Genomic DNA, 19,588 nt, shown 5'->3' on the forward strand with positions numbered 1-19,588 from the left:
AGAAATCATCTTTTGTGCTTGCCCAGCAGCAGTCCCAGAAGAATCTTTCTGGTGATTTTTATCTGCTGTTCATTCACTTCTGACCATGGTTGAGAATGTATTTAGTCAGCACAGGCCGAAGAGGCTCATTTTATCTTTTTCTTTTCTAGCCAAGAAGACTTTCCTTGGGCAAAATAAGTCATTTTGGGGACCTCTAGAACTAGTAGAAAAACTTGTTCCTGAAGCTGCAGAAATTACAGCAAGCGTGAAGGATCTCCCAGGGCTGAAGTAAGTACAGTCTTCTACTGCACAAACACATCATAGGTCTTTTGTTGTAAGAAGGATCCTGAGGAAGAGAGGGAAGGCAAACATAACCTTCAGGAATACATCTGCCACGTTCTGCTGATAAAAATGGATCATTACTCTCTCTTATTCTTAATCAAGGAACTGCAGAAGGAGAGGGCGGGATATGTTTTTCTGTTTTAAGCACACGGGGTGTTACGGACAATAGTGCATTTATTGCTGGCGCTAAACGAGTGACGACGTGTCTCGGGAATGGGAGCAGCCTTCACTGACTCTCTTTCTGAAGTCAGACTGAAGAGGAAGGGAATTGGAAGGAAGGTGACTGCAGGTTAAATAGTTTTGAGGCCGATAGAGGTAATTTTTCTTTTAAATAAATTCAGGTAAACTTGTAGATTTTGCATAAAGGGGAGGCTCGGTCACAAAGTTGGAGATGATACTAGCTTATCTTAAAGAGGGGAGGAAAAAACCCCACTTTAAGCATATATTGCTTTTAAAAATTTCATAGTCACTTCAGATATCCCATTCAGGTTTGCTTATTCCATGCTAAAAAAAAAAAAAAAAAAAAAAAGTAAGAGGCTTTCAGCCTGAGGAATAGCTAAAAATGTCTAAGGAAGCTTTTGTATAAGTAGCAGGACTAAGGATTAAATCTTCTTTGCTGAAAGAAGAGGTGAATAGATTCAATAACAGTTTCTTTTGGATTAGCATTTAGCAACGTAAATATGGAGCAGTGCTTTTACTGGAGATCTGTGCAGGACTCCTCCTGGAACAGCTTACAGGACCGGCGTGGAGCGCCAACAGTGTTGTGCCAGCGCTCCTGTTAACTTTTCCTGTTGTAAAAGAATATTGAGAGATTAAATAAATTGAAATAAAGAACAGCTTTAGAACAGGTTTCCAAACCTCAGCCTTGCGTTCATACTAACCCTTGGGAAATGTCACGTATCGGAGAGGTCAAGAATGGGCAGTAATGAAGGTGACTTTCACGGGCAGTTGCTGCTTACACTAGTTAAGGTTAGAAACTCGAATGCCCCACGTGCTGCTTGATATAAGACAGCTGACTGACTGCTGGAGACGGAAAAGAAATTTCCTTCTCATCAGAATCCTGCTCAGCGCGGGGGATCTACACCTTCCTTTGGAGCATCTGGTACTGGCTCCTGGCCAGCATGCCAGGCTAGAGGAGCCAGAGCTGTGATGCAGCATATCAGCGTATTTTTAAAGCCGCATACTTCAGATTGCCAGGAGAAACAGAGGGGGAAGGACTGTGACTGTAACCCGTTGCCTCCTGTGAGCGTGTTGATGATCAGAGCAGTTGAAGAGAACAGTACCGAGTTTGTGTTTTCGGTTGTCTCTGTGGGTTCTCGCCCAACTTAACACCTACCTGAAGAAGTGGTGCTTGGGCATCTGTGCTGAAGCGTACACATGTTCTTCTGGCTTGCCGTATGCAAAACTGGTCTTGAATCAGAAGGTGATATGTTGCAGCAGCTGATCTCTCTCTATGTCATAGCATCTGGCAGGAGTAAAGTCAGGGAAATATTTTTAGTGTAACAACAAAGACCTAATCAGTTGTGAGAGAAGCAGCGATTGCTTGGATAAGCTTGTCTGTAACTATTTGCACTTAAATACCTTGCATGTCCCTGTTTTCATCAGTGCCAGCTCTACCTTTGAGATGCAGAAACCTTAGCTAGAAGGGATTATTAAAGCCGTTTGCAAATGTGCATTGCAGTACGTCAGTAACTCTCTTGTTTCTGGCCTTTGTAGGACACCTGTGGGCAGAGGAAGAGCTTGGCTTCGCCTGGCTCTAATGCAGAAGAAACTTTCAGAATACATGAAAGCCTTGATTAACAGAAAGGATCTTCTCAGGTGAGCACTGAGCTCGCTCTCGGCTTAGGTTAGGTTTGCTTCTGCCCTCGTGTAAGATCTTTACGATCATTTACACCCAAATGGTAAAGTATGCGTGTACTTTTTTTGAGAAATGGTAATATTTCTGAAATGCAGAGCTGCCTCTGAGGGATTAAAAATGCTTAGTATTCTGTCTTAATTCAGAAGCTGTTATTTCTCTGCTTTTATTGTCTCAAATATCCACCAGAGTAAACACAAATTGTGGTTCCAAAGAGATGATTTGGGTGAAATATTTGTACAGAGGGGATACAACATTGTCTGTCTGCAAAATCTTGGCCCTGGATTGATTTCTGACCTTGTCTCACCATCTGACCTGGAACAAGTCATTCCACTTCTCTGTATCTCTGCTTCCTACTCATAAAACAGCAACAATTTTCTAGTTTAATTGGAAGTCCATGGATTTGAACTGCTACGTCTGTGCAAAGCAGTAGGGTTTAATAAATATGTTGGTGTTAGTTTACTCAAACAAGTAGGTTTTTGTTGGCTGTCCACGTAAATCCGTAGCTGACTTGGGGTTAGGGAGGAGAACTTGGTATTGCCCACAGAAAAATGTGGCGGTGGCTTGTGTTAATCATAGTATGTAATAGAGGAGTAGAAATACGCTACTTAAAAACCTGATATTAAGCCCCAAATCTTCAACGTGCTGTACCATTACTCAAGAATCGTGCCTGCTTTCCATCCCCTTTCAACAGCTGAGGGACCAGGTCTCCTACTTAGTGGGTCTTTGCCTCCTCTAAAGACCTACGGAGGTGAGAGAGATTTGTTCAGTCAGAGCAGGAGTGCGCTGATAGTACGTAGGAGTACCTTTCCGTGCGGACTCTGTGCCGCTGCCTGGGTTTTTATTAAGGCTGAGTTTGCGTTATATCATCATATGAACTAGCGGGGATCCCATGCTAGTTGACATCATTTTAGTGGACTTTTAAAGATGCAACACTTTTCTTCTCTTGCCGCGCATCCTGCAGTGAATTTTATGAGCCAAATGCACTGATGATGGAAGAAGAAGGTGCGATCATTGCTGGCCTCCTAGTAGGTTTGAATGTCATCGATGCAAACTTCTGCATGAAAGGAGAAGACCTGGATTCACAGGTACTGGGTATTCAGTTAAAGTGTTTTTCTGCTCATTTAAATTGGAAGAATCTTGCGTTACAGAGGACTTTTATTAACTGAGATAGAAGTTTGTTACTGTATGTAGTAGAAGGCTAATACAAGCGTGTTACTATGAGCGCGGTCTTTGGATAGCTGGTGGCGCTGAGATCGTGCTCAGGATTTCAGTTTTCTCTCTGCTGTTAGGCTTCGCTACGGTCTGCACGCAGGTCGCTGAGGAGTGGCGTGTAGGAAATGAAAAAGGAGGCGAAAATGGGGAAGGACTTGGCCAAAATGAGGGGAGAAATGGACAGAACTGTTAATTCACTCCCGCTGTGTGATGAAAGCATTGTAGCTGCTAAACAAGAGAAAACGAGCCTGTATGCACTTACGTTCCAGCTTGCGCAAGCCGGGTATATACAGATACGGGGATGGTAATGGTTTGCCCTTACATCCGAAGACTTGCTTGCCAGCTTGCGGCTTATCCTAGTATATTTTTGCTTAAAATACGCCATGTTTTAATTAATTTTTGATAAATGACTGGCATAATGAATCCCTGCTATAGTACAATGCGTACTGATGTTTGAACCGAATGACTCTAAACTTTCACGGCTACAGACAGTGTTTAGTCTTAGAAAAAGCCTTTAATGTAAAATGCAAATTTTTCTTTTCTAGGTTGGAGTTATTGATTTCTCAATGTATTTGAAAGATGGGAACAGCACGAAAGGCAGTGAAGGGTAAGTACGCACACAATTGTCCTGTTCCTTATCTCTTGTTAACTTGTGTTCAAGTATTCCGAGTTGCCCTGCGAGCTGTTAGATTTTTTTAATTAAAAAGCTACTTAGATTGAATTGCTCTTCTGTGATAAACCAGAAATAAGATACGGGGAGTATTGGGAGGGAGCAGGGGAAAAGGAAAAGTCTCCCAGAAATTCTGTGTGTTCTTCCGTGACTGGCAATTGAAGATAAAAATAGTTTAAAAGCGACCCTCTGCTGAGGGAGGGCTGCCGTTCTATAAAGCCTTTTTGGTAAGCAGCTTGGTAGCCTTCCCCAGTTGTATGGCTGGCTGGATAGCAGGTGGGTTTTGGCACCATAGCTCCCTTAGAGGAAAAAAAAAATCTCCACAACTGTAACAATAGCCTAAAGTACTTGTGGCAGCATACAGGGATGGAGCTGTGCAACGTTCAGAGCAAGAGCCTGCAAACTGCAGTGTGGGCACACTGACGTAGGGAACGGGTGCTGTGGTTTCCCGAGGTTCTTCAAGAGTACTTCTTCCTTCTATGCAAGCCCTGTTAGTGTGAACTCCTGGATATCTTTAATCACTATCCCTCAGGATCAGATGTTCTGATTGCATTTGTTTGATCTATACTTCCATTTTTAGAATGTTTTTTAGTTAAGATTTCCTGCTGGAAGCGCATGCAAGACATGCATCCGTTGACACCTTTCCTTGAACGAATTTGGTGAGGTGACTGTTGTCCAATAGAAATGTAGTGCAAACCCAGGGTACTGCAGTACTCTTTGAAATGCCGTCTGCCGTAATGCTTCTGCTTTGTGTCACAAAACGCCTGACCGTCACCCGGGTGAATGTAGCGGTTGCAGGTTCTGAGAAGTCAGGGGACAGCTACTGATTATAAAGGCACAGACTCCAACTCCGCTTGGCCATTTCGTTTATGTCGCGTAGACTCAGCGAGGCTCAGGGTATTGGTGCTACGCTGGGTATGCGGGCTGTATCGCCTCATTTCCTCTTAGACCTTTAATGGTGTCTCTTGTTCTTTGAATCCAAACGGCTGAGCGGAACGATAATTCTTTTTTCCAGAGATGGTCAGATAACAGCTATTTTGGACCAGAAGAACTATGTAGAAGAACTCAACAGACATTTAAGGTAAGGCATGGTTTATTTATTTATTTATTCCTTATTATGTGATATAGAATAATAGAAAAGTGGCTTTTAAAACAGAAGGAATTACTGTAGGGTGTTTTTTTTTCCTCTTCAACAGTGCTACAGTAAACAACCTACAGGCCAAGGTGGATGCCTTGGAAAAATCCAACACTAAACTGACCGAGGAGGTAAGCGTAATAGCAAATCATCTGATGTTTTGGCCTTTGGGAATCGGAGATTCACAGGTAAGGGAGGAGTTATGTGCAGATTTGTCTGGTACGTAACGATGAGCGTTTAACGATGGAACTGGAGTAACTGACCTGCCAAGGAATTGCACCGGCTGTTGCCACTAATTAAGCGTGAGGTGGAAAAACAACCGCATGGCTATGGTAAAACCCCAAAGCTGCTGAATACCCTTCACCCCTCTGAAGTCTTGGAGTGCTTTCTGATTTTTGGAAAATGTCTTAGAATGTGATTTGGAAGGCCGTACAGCTGGTGTAGGTTAGGAGACACCCAGACATGACACATTTTGAAATGCCTGTTGATTTTGACAGGTGCAGAAGTTTACTACAGTGTCAAAATAGCAACTGAAATGTTTCAAAAACTTCTTCTCTAGCCTGTCACAATTTGCACGAAACAAAGGAAAAATGATCATTATAGATAAAATATTGTTCAGTCTGAGCGTGAAAAACGGTTGGTACGTGTGTCAGAGGTGTAACCTGTGTTTTAAAATCAGTCTTGCAGTTGATTAGTAATGGCATAAATGTAATAAAAACTTCTGGGGTCAGTTCCCTGACAAATGGGTGATAGTAGGTTTCATCCGAACGGTATCTCTGTCCTCGTGTCACTTAGCTCAGCAGAATGATTTCGATTGGGATGTCTCAGCGCTCTTGCAGTAGAAATAGAAATAGAAATTCTTTTTTGCTTGTTCACCCTCATTAAAGGAGGTCTGCGTGTTGAACATTTACTCTAATGGATGTATTCCAAAAGATGAGAAGCTTTAGCGATGGAAATTGGTGTATCCATTCTTGCAGTTAAGGAGTAAGAATTTTTTTTTTGCAATTAAAATATTTTTTAAATTTTGAAAAGATGGTGTGCAGTAGAGGCTGCCTTTCTCAGCGCTACTATAATAAGTGGCTTTTGATTTATTACCTGCAGAGTATGAGTGCTGTGCCCATTAAGCACGGTACCCATGACATGAATTGCAATATTGACTCAAGTATTTTTTGATTTTTAATAATTTACTTGCTTGCATCTTAGTGAAGTCTGCATGCTGTTCAAAGAATTCAAGTGACGCTGGAGCACGCTGTGCCAGGCAGGGCTGTTGCAGGGTGTAGTTAATGAGCTGCGTCACATGTCACATCAATTTGTGTATTTGGCTTGAGCCGTACCAAAGACTTGCACTTTTATCAGGGTAATTTCTACTTGGGTTTGTCACTTAATAACGCCGCTGATCTCTTGGAATGTCACTGAGCTTTTCTTGCGTGCAAGGCTTACGTAAGTTAGGGTTTACAAAGCCAGAGGGAGTTTTCTGGAGTTATTTTGGCCTGTGACCACACGCTCACAGTAATCTGTTAGTCTGCGGCGATCCTTCGTTGGGAATTCCTCTGGGGCAGATGTCCTGTCTCGTAAGGGTGGTGTGAGCTACTGAGCCTCCCTTTCCAGCCCAATCTTCCTCCTCCGATGAGGTTCTCATTGTGCTTCTCCTGCCCAAATGCTTGAGCATCTTGCATCTCGGATGCTCTACCTCGCAGCGTACCCAAACTACTGAAGCTTTAGGTAACCCATGCAAGTATTTCTTCTTTGGTAATATATTTCAGTTCCTCGAAGTCAACAAAGCTTCGGTGCCACGTGCTCACGTTCTTCCTTTTTGTTAACTTTGGCAAGGGAAGGGGAATGGAGTGAGGATTTCTGTTGAGTTGCGCTAACCGCACGTTACACCGAGTCTAGCAGGTAGAGACCCGATGATGTCCGTAACTTGACTGAAAGACAGGAACCAAAATAGGTTGGGAAGTCTCTGTTTTAGCCGATATTGGAAATCCATCACGCTGGCACTAATTGATGCTTTTTCAGATAGTCTTTCTCCATGGTAGAGGCTGAGTTGTCTTTTGCCACTCCAAGTATCTTTTTTTTTTCCTCACTTCGTAAAAAGATAAGTACAGACAATGAGTCTAGAGAGGGGAAAAAAAGGTCAAGTGTGTTTTTGATAGGTTACTATTGTTCTATTTTGTTCACAGCTTGCGGTTGCAAACAACAGGATTATTACGCTGCAAGAAGAGATGGAACGGGTTAAAGAAGAAAGTTCTTACATCTTAGAGTCCAATCGCAAGGTTGGTGTGTGTGAATGATTACTGAACTCTTTGGGCAGTCCCAGCCCAAATTCGACTGAGAAGTAGGTGTTTGGAAGAGACTCTGTTTCCTTCTGTAACTCGCGCAAAAACCGCAATAGAGAAGAGCGGCTCCAGGTTGGCCCTCCGCAGAGCGTACCGGATGGACTCTGGCCGCAGTAAACCCTGCCTGGCCGTAGCCGATGGAACTGCGAGCGTGCGCAGAGCCGAGAGCTGACACGGCGTGTTCGGGGCTTGCTGGGGGAGGTGTCCGAAAGGGACAGGAGGAAGGATGATTCACTGAGAGGGGGCAGAAAAATTTGGATGTAGGAGTTGTGCTTTTATCGCCTGAAATACTACCCTTTGTGGAAATCAAGGGGCAGGATCTGTATGTTTTGTCAATTTTTTGAAAGTGCTAGTAACTGTGGCAGGATCTGGTTTTAGTTTTAAAACCCCTAAGATGTTTTTTGAGCTTTTGTAGCCATACTAAGTAGACGTTGCGTGCGTTTAATGCGTATCCATTGAAGTGCAGGGAGCACCTCGGGGAAACAGGGAAATGGAGCCATTTCACGTGGAAGCTGCGTTAACTGAAGGGAGCTCTGAGTTTTGATAGTTGCAGAATTTGTTTTCGAAGTAGTGGGAAAAGAAAATAATCAGGGTTAGTAGTATATAATGACAGGCTAATTGGGTGTCTTTGTTAACTTAGGTCACCAAAGACAGAACTGCTGATGGACATGCACTGACTGAGGCACGAAAACAGTTGAAGGAGGAGACTCAGCTGCGGCTGGTAAGGACAGCGCGAGCTTGGAGCTGGCTACAAATGGCTTTTTCACGTCATAACTCCACGTCAGGCAATCGCTTTTGGAAATGTCTGGCCAGGGGATTTTTTTTCATTCTTGCCTGCCTGCTTCAGCCTGACGGGAGACAGCCTGGTCAGAAGCGATGCTAATTTTGCGGCTCTGTTGATCAGCTGGAGGTCTGTTTCTCAAAACGAGCAGTGCAGTTGTGTTTCTAGGTCTGACGCATCCCCCTTGCCGATGAGGATATTGCCACTATCTGAACTGTTACCCGGTATAGTGTGTTCGGCTGGTGGGGAGAAAAATGCCCGGGCAGAAGGTTTTTAGGAAATAAAAAGTCTGCAGCTTTTCACTGGTGCCCTCCATCAGAAAGGTGGGCTTATAGGGTACTCTCTGACTCTTTGCTAGTCGTGCTGTTCGCATGGCTTTCGTATTGGACTGAAAATGGGGATTTGTTGCCCTTAATTGTCTCGATGGGTCCGATCTGTAACTGTGATGCCGTGGGAGCACGGTGTGCTTCTAGGCAGTGACGGCCCTGGCAGGAGCACGAGTTAAGGGTGGTCATCTCACAGGTGGCGAGGAAAGGTGGCTGGTAGTGCTGACTGGTCCCTCTCTCCCAGGATGTGGAGAAGGAGCTGGAGGCGCAGATCGGGATGCGGCAGGAGATGGAGCTAGCCATGAAGATGCTGGAGAAAGATGTTTGCGAGAAGCAAGACGCGCTGGTGGCGCTCAGACAGCAACTGGATGATCTCAGGGCCCTAAAGCATGAACTGTCTTTCAAGCTGCAGGTAGGGGAATAATTAAATCAAATGCCGTCAATTCCAGATAAAAGCGATAGCTCTTGTTCTCCGCCCCCATCTATTTAAAAGGTGCTCGGTGCGGAGGGGTTACAGGCTGCAGAGCATGCTTCTGTCTTGCTGCAAGAAAGCTGTAGTGCCTGAACAATTGGATGTGTTGAAGGTTAAAGGAAAATGCAGTTTCTTTGAAGAAAGACTCATGATGATCCGGAACTGCGTCTGTGTGACTGGGGAGAGCATCTTCTGTGGTTTTGGGGTATAAAAACCGATCGGGGTAGCTGCTGTTCCAGCGCAGTCTAGCATTTCAAGGTATATGGTATAATTGCGTACATTACCGTGTGATGACAGAAGCAGACTCTTAAGACAAAGAGCAACACAAAATGCCCCGAAAGAAATTCTAAAATAAACTTTAGAACAGGAAAGAGTTGCTTCTGCTCCCCTAGAGCAACTCATTCTGTGCAAAACAGTCGAATGATCTTAGCAGCTACTGCTTTAATACGTATTATACAGGAGGCTTCCTCGATGACGGTATTGCCCTTTTGTGGGGTCCAGCTGTAGCCTGCACCTGTACGGCAAGATGCTTGTCCTCGCAATACTGACCTGGCATTTGCTTTCCGAGCACCTTCTCCTGCCTCTTTGGCTTCTGCCGTTTTCATTTCGCGTACCACATGGTTTATCGTGGCTTATTTTGGTTTTACTGCTACTTAAAATACTCCACGATGCTATTTTTTCCAGAGTTCAGACATGGGAGTGAAACAGAAGAGTGAATTAAACAGCCGTTTGGAAGAAAAAACAAATCAGATGGCCGCCACCATCAAACAGCTTGAACAAAGGTAAAAAATGGAACTTGTACGATTATAAAATGATGTGTGTATTCTAGTGGTAGTGTCCCGCTGATCCTGAAAGTACCGGGCGAGAGTCAGAGTGCTCTGCTTAGCCACTGCTCAAGAGAGCTGCGTGAGGAGAGCCGTAATTTTGTGAGATGCTGTTAGGAGAAGTGTTTGGCACGCTCAGGGGGCTTCCGTTGGAAAAGAATATACTACCGAACGGGTAGTTAACATAGCAGCTTTGCTTACCTGTGTCAGCTGCACTTTGGTATGTTATCCAGTCGTTACAAGTCAATTATTGTCTCTGATAGCACTGATAAAAAATAGAGATAGGAAGGCAGAGAAGTGCTCGACTGTTAATGACAGAGTCAGGGTGGGAGCAGGAAGGACGAGCGTGCAGCAGAGGCCAAGCTCGGAGGTGCCTGGTTATTCCAGACCTCTCTGGTGCTGTTTTGAAAAAAATACCCCAATTGGAACCTCTTTATGAACAGCCTTGTACTTTCTGAGGGAGATAGGCTTGAAAAAAGTGGAAGCAAATGGAGGAAGATGAGAGGGCAACCTGGCTGTCGCTAGAAGTTGATAAAGATAGCCCCTAGGTGTCATATCCGTTTGGAGCGGGCCAAGTTCCATCCTTATGACCGCGTTGCCCTCGTGTTAGTAACCCTCGTGAGATGAGGAGGGCCTCAGCACCGAAGTCAGATCGATTTGAGAAGGAGCAGCGCTCCTTTTTGCCTTGGGTCTTGTTGTCAAAGCCAGGCTTTGCGGTGGCTTGGCCAAAGGTTCGCAACTTCAGTCGCTGAATTAATGAGTAGGTCAGTGTACTAGATGAACGCTTGCGTTTTAGGCTTTATATTCTGAATGATTCTTTATAAAAAAGGTCATTTTGTTTGTAGAAAGTTTGTATTTGAAAATGTTTTATGATATCTACTCAGCTAATTGATTTGCTCTTTTTCTCTTGCTGTTCTTGTTTTTCCATTTTCTCATCATCCTTGTTCTGACTTACTTATACAGTGAAAAGGATTTGGTGAAACAGGCAAAAACCTTAAATAGTGCAGCAAACAAACTGATCCAGAAGCATCATTAGACATTTTTATGTCTGGTCACCTCACAGCTCTGACATCAGAACTCATTTATGAGGGGAGAACTTGAGAATTGCTAAAAGCAACTGTTAAAATGTTAATTGTCACCTAAAGTTGATTTGGAATTTGCCGAATTTTTAAAATCAGTGAGTTTTTCTTCAGAGATTTAGAGTTGGGTATAAAAATCCCTAACTTTGCCATTTAAACTGTGTTAAAGTACCAATGAGCTGGCCAATAAACACACCAGAAAAGCGTAAGGAGTGGGAGATATGTGGCTCTGTACATCCCGGTGATGCGTACCGTATACAGCAGCACAAGTCTTCAACATTTATGGATACTAGGTGCGTTGGTCAAGCCACTGTCAGATTGGCCAGCTCTGGAAAGTCACCTAGTTTTCTCTGTTACCCTTTTTGTGAAGTAGACGAAAAAATGCATCCCTGGAAGTTGTTGAAAGTAGTTGTGTGCGTACCCCGAGCCGTTACCCGTTCACTTCTGTTCTGTGGGTTCAGCCCCAAGTCCAAGACAGACGGGCGCGACTCAATAGCTCGTCGCCGCGAAGACCAGCCCTCTTGTAACCGAGACTGCTTGCAACGGTTTTGCCTTAGTGACTTGGTGGGAGGGTGGGGACTTATCCTTATTCCTTTAAACTTCATGTGTCCAGAATTAGTAGCTAGGTGTCTTAGAGTAACATGATAGAGTGGTAAGTTCAGTGGAAACCTCCTTATCTTTGCATTGCCTTCTACCTCTGCCACGAATCCCGCTAGACGTACGTTGTGGTTCTTCCCGACCGAAGGAAGCTGAGGAGAGGCCTTTTGGTAGGTCCCTCCTCTTCGTAGAAAGGGAAGTTAGACGTTTTACAAAAAAAGAATCTGATCTTTATACTCTAGTGTTTAAAAGAAAGAAAAACAAAAAAAAGAAAAGAAAGGAACGAAATGTGCAGTGGTGGGGAGTGGAAATGGTAATCTGGTACTTGACCATTCCTTGTCTGAGTAGTTAGTGGTTTTAAAGGAAGATTTGCCTTTTACTATTACACTTCTTTCATTTGCTTCTGCGTTTCTGTTGCTCAATACAAATGGAATTTGCTAATGAAAGAACAGCTAAAGCTTGGAAACAGCTCTCAATAGGAGGAAAAAAATAATTGCCGATAGAACAGCCCAGCGCAAAACTTGAACTGTAGCTTGGACTATTATAAACACTACTGTCCCCTTCCCCGTGGCCATAGAAGTTCACCGTGCTCGCCTGTCCCAGGCTTTAGGTGATAAGTGCTCCTAGAGATTTCTTTTTTTTCTTTCAAAAAGATGACATTTGGGGGGTTTCTGCATTGAATAAGGGGTTTTTTTTGCTCTGGCGAGATGCCTGCAGAAATTCTTTGGTGCCAGTTCTCCCTTTGTCCTGAGGGATAGCGCTCCTTGGGGCAGTGGGCGGCAAATGTGACCGGAACGCGACCGGGGAAAGAACAGCTATTGTTTCTCACTGGGTAGGTATAAAAATCTGTGAGGCTCAGCCTAGTCCTCCTGTAGGCGAGCGTGTACCACCGCTTAGCTCCTTTAATGGACTCCCGCCCGCAAGCAGACTTGGAGACCCGTTTTAAATCTCTAGGCGATGCCCAAGTCGCATGCTCCAAAGTATCAACTTAACCTTTTACTAGAAACTCATTTTAACTGCCTGGAGAAAAATAAAATAATAATAAAAAGATGGAAGCTTCCATCAAGGTATCCAAATAGCTAGTTAGAACCCTGAACTCCCCTGCCCCTCCCCGGATTTCTTCTGTAGAAATAGGGGGTTGGGCTGGATTGGTTTGCTGTCACAGCAATGCTGAAATAAGAGAGAATTAAGGATCTGGCCATTTCTGATGTCAGGCCCGAAGTGGAAATGCTTTGGTGCGCTAATGCCTGGGCGCTTGAGCCAGTGTGTCAATCCTCGGGAGAGACCAGGAAAATGCACTAATTCTCAATATAGTAGCTAACCTATGTTGCAAGTTCCAGTTACATGTGTAAAGCTGAAATGTAACGTACATTAAAATCAAATTTGACTTAAAATTCTGTGTACTTGAGGTTTGCTTTGAATCTGGATAAAAGTGATGTTTTATGTTTTTCATCTAATGGCTGTAAACTGTAGTAATAGAATAAAAACTATTGAAAATCAGAGCTTCTGCCTGGTTCACCTACATTTTGCTTTTCTTTAAAATATTTTCCTCCTTTCCATTGTTTTTACCATTCCTTTTTTTTTTTTTTTTGGCTTTACCTTTTCACTGGGTTTTTTATTTGTTGGTTAAGCTCGGTCTTCCTCCCCACCATGGCTTTTGTTTTTTATCACAAGTTCATGTGGCTCAAATCCAGATTGCGACAGGCAGAGAAGGACCGTCAGTTGGCCCAGCAGGACAACCGTCTCTTCAAGCAGGAGTTTGGGGACAAAATCAACAGCCTCCAGCTAGAAGTGGAAGAGCTCTCCAGGCAGCGGTGAAGAAATCCTTTTCTAATTTATTTTCTGGGCTGTTCTTACTGTGTCGAGCAGAAAGCAGGCAGGGCGATGGCAAAAGGAAGTAGGGGTTGGAGGTGGAGAGAGACAAGAGGCGTTTTAGATGCCAGGCAGGCATTAGCTCCGGGGAGGTGAAATGCTTTGCGAGATGGCAAACCTTTTAACGTGCACGTCGTTAAAGTTAGAACTTGAAAAATCAGATTGGAAGAAAATGCAAAAGAACTACGCGGTCAGCAGAAACCACCAGCAAAAGTACCGATCTTAGGTGGTGGTAGAATATCAGAAGTAGGTCGCAGAACGTCCCTTGGGTGGAAATGAAATGTCAGGGTGTTTGTGGGATTTGTTGGGCATCTGCCGATAACCATCTCATTTGAGAGCCTACGGCGCTGCAGCTGCGGGACAGAGATCACAGCAGGCTGCAGAACCTCTTTGGGACACGGGGTAGATCCTCGGCCTGCACTGAGGTCCCCTTGCAGGTTAGCCTGCTCTAGGGCACGAGACTTAGCTGGACGTGCGCTTCAGAGCACAGCCACGTCTCCGACAGCAGCGTCGACCTCTCCGACGTCGAGCGTTGCGTCAGACTTTCCACTGTAATACCGTGATTTGGAGTCTAAAGCAAACAATTTGCTGCTCATTGGCAGGGCTGGAGCAGCTGAGTCTTTGCCTAGCGCTGGCACCGAGGAGTTGGGAGCGAGGGTTGTCAGTCCTGGCTTGGCTGTCAGTCTGACACACAGTGCTGTCATGGATTTTTTTTTATTTTTTTCCCCCGGCTGAAACTGGTCTCAGTTTTGCTGGGAGGCAACCAAAAACCTGGAAGCCAAATGTAAAGAACTTGGCCAGAGCTATCCCATTTCCCCTGCAGTGTCATCAGTTTACCAGTATCAGGAAAAGAGAGAAATCCTCTTAGCTTAAAATAGAAGAACGCTTCTCCTCCTGCAGCCGTGACGCACCTTCGGTTTGTTGCAAGGTCACTGGAATGAATCGTGTGGAAGCATTGCTGGATGCGTTTTTATTTTTCATTTTTTGTCCCCTCCTCCTCTCCCGGCACAGCTTTTAGTTTCCTTTTCAGAAGGTTACAGAGGGCACCCACAAAGCCAGCACAGGGCTTTGATCAGAAACTCGAACGAGGTCCTGGGTGCGCGTGGGTGAGCTTAGCAGCGTTCTCGGGTATAGATGGGGAACGCACCTTCTTACGCTGAGTCGGTGTAACTTAGTGTAGCTCCCTGGGGAGGGCATTTGCAAATCGGTCTATTTTCGCGTCAGTTGGACTTTTTCTGATTCTTTCCTCGCTCAAGCTAAATCAAGACAACAGCATGAAAATGTTTGAGCCTCCTTTACCGGGAGGTTGTACTGCTTTATTTAGCCGGGTGTCTAAAGCAGTGAGTTACTGGAGGGTGCTGCGGTGGTTGGTGGGTAGTCTTGCTTGAAATCCGTTCCTTTAAGAGGAAACGGGGCTTTTTGCGTTCGGTGGTGGAAAGTCCAAGTTAGAAACAGGAATTCCCTCGGTTGGTTTGGTTTTAAATGCCAACGTGGGCGAGGATTCATTTCTGGATCTAAGTCTCCACCAGCTTTACTCACTTCAGTTAGGCTACATAATTAATGAAGCTGTAGTCATAACGAGCTATTTAAAAAACTGTTGGAGCAGTATGGAGCTAACGACCATAAACGGGTAATAACGGATAATGTTGGGTTTAATAGCAACGAGGATTCTGATTGTTCTGCAGTACCAGCAGATACTCAGTTTCTAGGCTCTGATTTTGGAGCAGGGGTCATTCCCTACGGCAGCTACCGTGTTTTACTTGTAATGATTTCAGAAAATGGCACTTCTGCGCTTGGGTCCCTGATGGTCCGTGTGCTCCACGAGCTTTGTCGCTGTTCCTGCAGCCGTGGAGGTGTCAGGCTCTCTGGTGCCCCAGGGTAAAGGGTCTGCGATCCACGAGCTAGATCTAGAGTCGAGCTGCTCTTCAGCCTGCTTCGGGCTGCGTCAGGGACCTCCGATGTGCCCGTCCGTCTGTCCTTGGCCTGCTGATTAGTCGTCCTTCTGAATATGAACGCGCCGCGCTCAGCCGGGCCTCTGTTCCCTGCGGCTTGGCGTACCGCGGGACTGACACGAAAGCCTCGGCTGCGGTACGGGCGCAGAGCGGTCCCGAAGGAGCGTGCGTCATCCCTTCGTTACAGGTTAGCCCGACCAGGGACTGGACTGCCGTCCGTAAAAGAGCACGTGCAGCCGGTGTGCAGCCCGCTGGGCCTCTCCTATTCTGGTTTCAGAGCTTGTCCCGTAGCAGCTGACGTGCTGAAGAATGTCTTTCTGAACAGCGCACCGATCAACAGCTCTGTAATAGATGAATAACTATTTTTTAGTGACCTGCAGACTTAGTCAACAGGTTTGTTTCCTGCAAAATGGTGCTGGAATTAAATGAAGAACTTGTAGATTTTCCAGCCTGACATATTACAGCTTAACGCACCGCGAGACCATTTTTTATTCAGGGAGGCACTTGTCAGCTCTTGAATTGGGGTTCAGTTGCTTGAGCGTAAAGAGAGGGTTCAATAGTTCATTTGCTCGTGATGTGGAGCGTTACAAACCCACGGCCCTTCCTCACGATTCCTCCTCGATATTCTAGGAGCCACCTTGAACTCGAACTGAAGCGGGAAAGAGACAGATGGTCACACAGTCACCAGCGCAGCCAAGAAAACAAAAAAGGCGCAAAGAATTGGCTAAGACAGGTAAGACCACTTGTATTCTTCACTCGTCTTCGAAGTACGGTTTCATTTTGCTCCGTTGCTTTCCCTGAGCTTTATTAGGCAATAAATATGTATTGTTAATGTGCCGCAATAAAACGAGCTTTGCAACATTTTTTCCATGCGTTAAATAGGCAGTTTATTGAGTTGAGCCTCACAAAAATATCGCAAGCGTAACACTTTGTTGCAGAAGGCTGGTTTCCTCTTCCAAGCTGGGTACCTGAGAAAATCTTGGCAGTGATTGTGGTTTTCCTTCACTAGTTGAATAAAACCAAGCGTAGTACAGCAGGAGAGATGCTGTACACGTTACATCTTAGGAAAAGCAAACTTGCTCATTTTAATTTTTTGCATCGTAATAAGGGAAGTTCTCCCACAATAGCAAAACCTGGAAGACAAAATTATCTCGAGGGTATCACAGATCACTTTCAGTGTTCTTTTAGTGCTGCGCATCAATGGATTCAGCGGTTTTTAAGGCAAAGCGCAGCGTTCGTCTTGAGAGTAAAACTCCTGGTCCCTGAGCAGAACTCCCTTTTTAGCAGTCAATTTGCCTTTGAAAGTGAAAATCTGCTCTGCAGCTTTTTCTGGAAAACAAAAGAGGCTCTTTTGCTGGGAATTGGAAGTAAAACAGTTGTTTTGGAGAACAAAACTTGTAACTCTGAGAACCGTGAAGTAATAGAGGTTGTTTCTGCATTTCTCACGTGTGCTGCTGCACTTGAGAGTTGCCTTCACTGAGCTCCCCTGGGCTGCCTGAACCATACCGGGTTTTTCTTTTTTTAACCAGTATTACACGTGGTTTCAATGGAGCTATTTACGCGTCCCGAGTCGTTTATCAAAACGGCATGTTTGCTGTGGCAGAGCAGCTGTAATGCAGTAGAAGGAATCGGGAACTAAGTGCGATGCGCTTGGCCAGTAGAAATGAAAACAAGAAACCCCCAGGCCCCGGACTGGGTAGTTTGATCCGTAAAGCAAAGGCTGGGGTTCGAGAGCAGGTTCTGGTGGGGTTATCCTCCTTGCCTCAGCAGGCGAGCGCCGTAGCACGAGTAGGGTGCTCCCGCTAGGAACAGGTGGGCCGGCGTGAAAACCGGCGATTTCAGCACGGACTTGGGTTTTTGCCACAAAACTTGTAGGTGGCGCTTGATCCGGTGGGAGTTTGCGTCGGCAGAAATGGAAGAGCTCCGCTGAGGTTGTAGGCGCAACCTGAGCGCGATGCGTGCGTGGGTGATGGTGCCGGTGCTTACCGCGCAGGCGGGCGGCTGGTTTTTGACAGCTGTGTTTCAGCGGGGCGTTACGCAGGTAATACGGCTTCGCCTTAGCCGGGGCAGATTTGTTTCCTTTCCTGGCTGAGAGGATTTGCCTCGCTGATCAGTCTTTCAAAAGCCCATTCAACCCGTCTCCCTTTCAACCTCTGCCGTTAAAATAACGAATGGGGACTGTGGTGTCCTGTAGTAAAAGGAGGTCGTTGGACATGTGAAGACTCCATCTCTAAAATGCGAAGTCAACTTTGTGTTCGCAGCAAAAGGAGAGCGCGCAGAGCCGCTCCTAGGGCGGACGGGTGTTGGCGTGCTCCCACGCGTCCAAGCACACCTCTGTGCCAAGGAGGGGCAGATCACTATTCCCAAAATAGCCGTGTGAATCTCCCTTCGCAGTGGGGCAGGGCTGAAACCGGACTCTTCGTGCAGTTCAGCTGATGGGTAAATGTTTGCTTTTGGCAGGACGGGAAGCTCAAAATCCAGGAAGAAAACGCTAAAGTGAAACAGCCGCTGAGAGAGGAGAACAGCGTCCCGCCACACAAGTACGGAAGAAAAGAAATCTCATTTTTATGTTTTCAAAGTGCTGCTTCCTCTTCTTTCATTTCTTAGCTGACAGGAATTTTGGAATAGTGCAACTTCCCTTTTTAAGAAAGATTTTTCACCCTTCTGCCCTTTGTTGAGGTCTCTTTGCTGCTCTTTCATAGCTCTCAAAGGGGAGGAGAAGGTTCTGCTCGGTGTCAGCGTTTCTGGATCTGAAGAGCTCTGACTCTGCGGTTTACCTTTGCGCTCGTTTCTCTATAAATCTGCCATTTACTAACTTTCGTTACTTAATGAACCCTCGTAAGCCAAATGCTGGATTTGTTTAGTATTTGAAAGCTAAGTCACAGGTTCCGTTTTAAGTGTGAAAAGATGTTTTGAAAGTCACAGGGAACAGCTCCGTAACGAGGACTTTGCTCGGAGGTGGCAACAGCCATTTGAAGTGCCCTGAGTGCCAATGTAAAGTTAATCAGAAAAGTATTCTCTTAAAAATAGCGTAAGCTCAATTCAAATCTGCTTTACCAGATAGTAAAAAACCTTCCAGGCCTTGGATGCTTTTTACCCCGGTTTCACCTTGAGCGTTCGAGCAGCGTGAGCGTCAGGCTGCCGATTTCCCTGGGAGGCCTCAACGCACGTTATCGCTGCCTGTTCACAGACGTTGTAGGGGATCAAACATTTGGCAGTCGTGTGTTCAAAGCTGGTTTTAAACTGTGTTTGCACCATCCAAACAAGTCTTTTCTATCTTTGCTCCCTTTGCTCTGCTGTTCTGAGGGCATTTTGCAGTTTTTCTCCTGCTCTTCCCGTCTCCCCGGGGGCGCTGCGTGCCTGAGCAGCACCAGTCGCGTACTGCCGATGAACGCCTCACCTCTCACGCGAGCGGGCTTGGCAGCGTGGGTTGGAAGAAACAAACCCCAAAATCTGTGTGGGTAGGATTTTAAAAACAGGATAAGGGAATTCTCTGATAGTTCAGATGTTTTTCTTGAATGTGGCGGTGACTGAAGTGCCAGCTCTGAGCGGTGATGTTCTTCTCTTCTAGGTTACCGAGCGACGCACAGGAAGAGCAGGTTGGTGATTCCTTCTCTTGCACTGAAGTACTGCAGGGCAACGGTACTGCGGGAGCATCTTCCCTGCCCCAATTCCCCGAAGTCTGTCCTTCGGGTTTTGCCTTGTCTGCAGGGTCCGTAGCAGCAGTCGTTCCCTCGTGGAAAAGCGCTGCTTGTCTCGTTAGAAAGGCTTGGCCTTGGCAGCGCCGCACCTGCCTCAGCACAACCACGCTGGGTTTGAAACTAATATGAACACCTTTTAATGTTCCTTGGCCCTGTGCCTTTTCTGAGTTGATGCCTCTAAACAGAACAACAAAGGCATAATAGAATGGAGTGTTTGTGGAAATGGCGGTGTTAAACCTGCGTGGTCGGGGCTAGGGTGTTCCCAGGTGCTCTGTAGGGCAGAGGGCGGGGGTTTGGTCGGTTGGTTTGGTTTGGTTTGGTGTCCATGTATGTCAGATTGACCCGAATCCGTTCTTTCTCCCCCGGGTGCCTGGCAAAGCACGGCTTGACCCCTCGCTGTCGATGGGATGCAGCAACACTCGTGCTGTGTGCTGTCTGCGGGGAATTTCTGC

The 19,588-nt window shown here is 45.7% G+C and overlaps 1 protein-coding gene across 15 annotated transcripts in view; it reads left to right on the forward strand.

Annotated features, from left to right (window-relative positions):
- Nucleotides 1–19,588, forward strand: part of RUFY3 (RUN and FYVE domain containing 3) — a 61,073-nt gene that overhangs the window by 37,507 nt on the left and 3,978 nt on the right. For 10 of the 15 annotated variants that reach the window (XM_054823514.1, XM_054823507.1, XM_054823516.1 and 7 more), the window contains 14 exons: nucleotides 150–267; nucleotides 2,038–2,139; nucleotides 3,141–3,264; nucleotides 3,937–3,998; nucleotides 5,077–5,142; nucleotides 5,258–5,327; nucleotides 7,377–7,469; nucleotides 8,173–8,253; nucleotides 8,884–9,051; nucleotides 9,796–9,893; nucleotides 13,306–13,425; nucleotides 16,066–16,168; nucleotides 17,896–17,975; nucleotides 19,007–19,034. In XM_054823514.1, coding sequence (XP_054679489.1) covers nucleotides 150–267; nucleotides 2,038–2,139; nucleotides 3,141–3,264; nucleotides 3,937–3,998; nucleotides 5,077–5,142; nucleotides 5,258–5,327; nucleotides 7,377–7,469; nucleotides 8,173–8,253; nucleotides 8,884–9,051; nucleotides 9,796–9,893; nucleotides 13,306–13,425; nucleotides 16,066–16,168; nucleotides 17,896–17,975; nucleotides 19,007–19,034 — 1,313 coding nt within the window. Of the gene's footprint in view, nucleotides 1–149; nucleotides 268–2,037; nucleotides 2,140–3,140; nucleotides 3,265–3,936; nucleotides 3,999–5,076; nucleotides 5,143–5,257; nucleotides 5,328–7,376; nucleotides 7,470–8,172; nucleotides 8,254–8,883; nucleotides 9,052–9,795; nucleotides 9,894–10,898; nucleotides 13,112–13,285; nucleotides 13,426–16,065; nucleotides 16,170–17,895; nucleotides 17,976–19,006; nucleotides 19,035–19,588 lie in introns of those variants that run through there. The other 5 variants (XM_054823521.1, XM_054823519.1, XM_054823520.1 and 2 more) reach the window with 3 other exon arrangements.

Source organism: Grus americana, chromosome 4, assembly GCF_028858705.1.
Source record: "Grus americana isolate bGruAme1 chromosome 4, bGruAme1.mat, whole genome shotgun sequence".
In the NCBI taxonomy this organism is placed as follows: Eukaryota; Metazoa; Chordata; class Aves; order Gruiformes; family Gruidae; genus Grus; species Grus americana.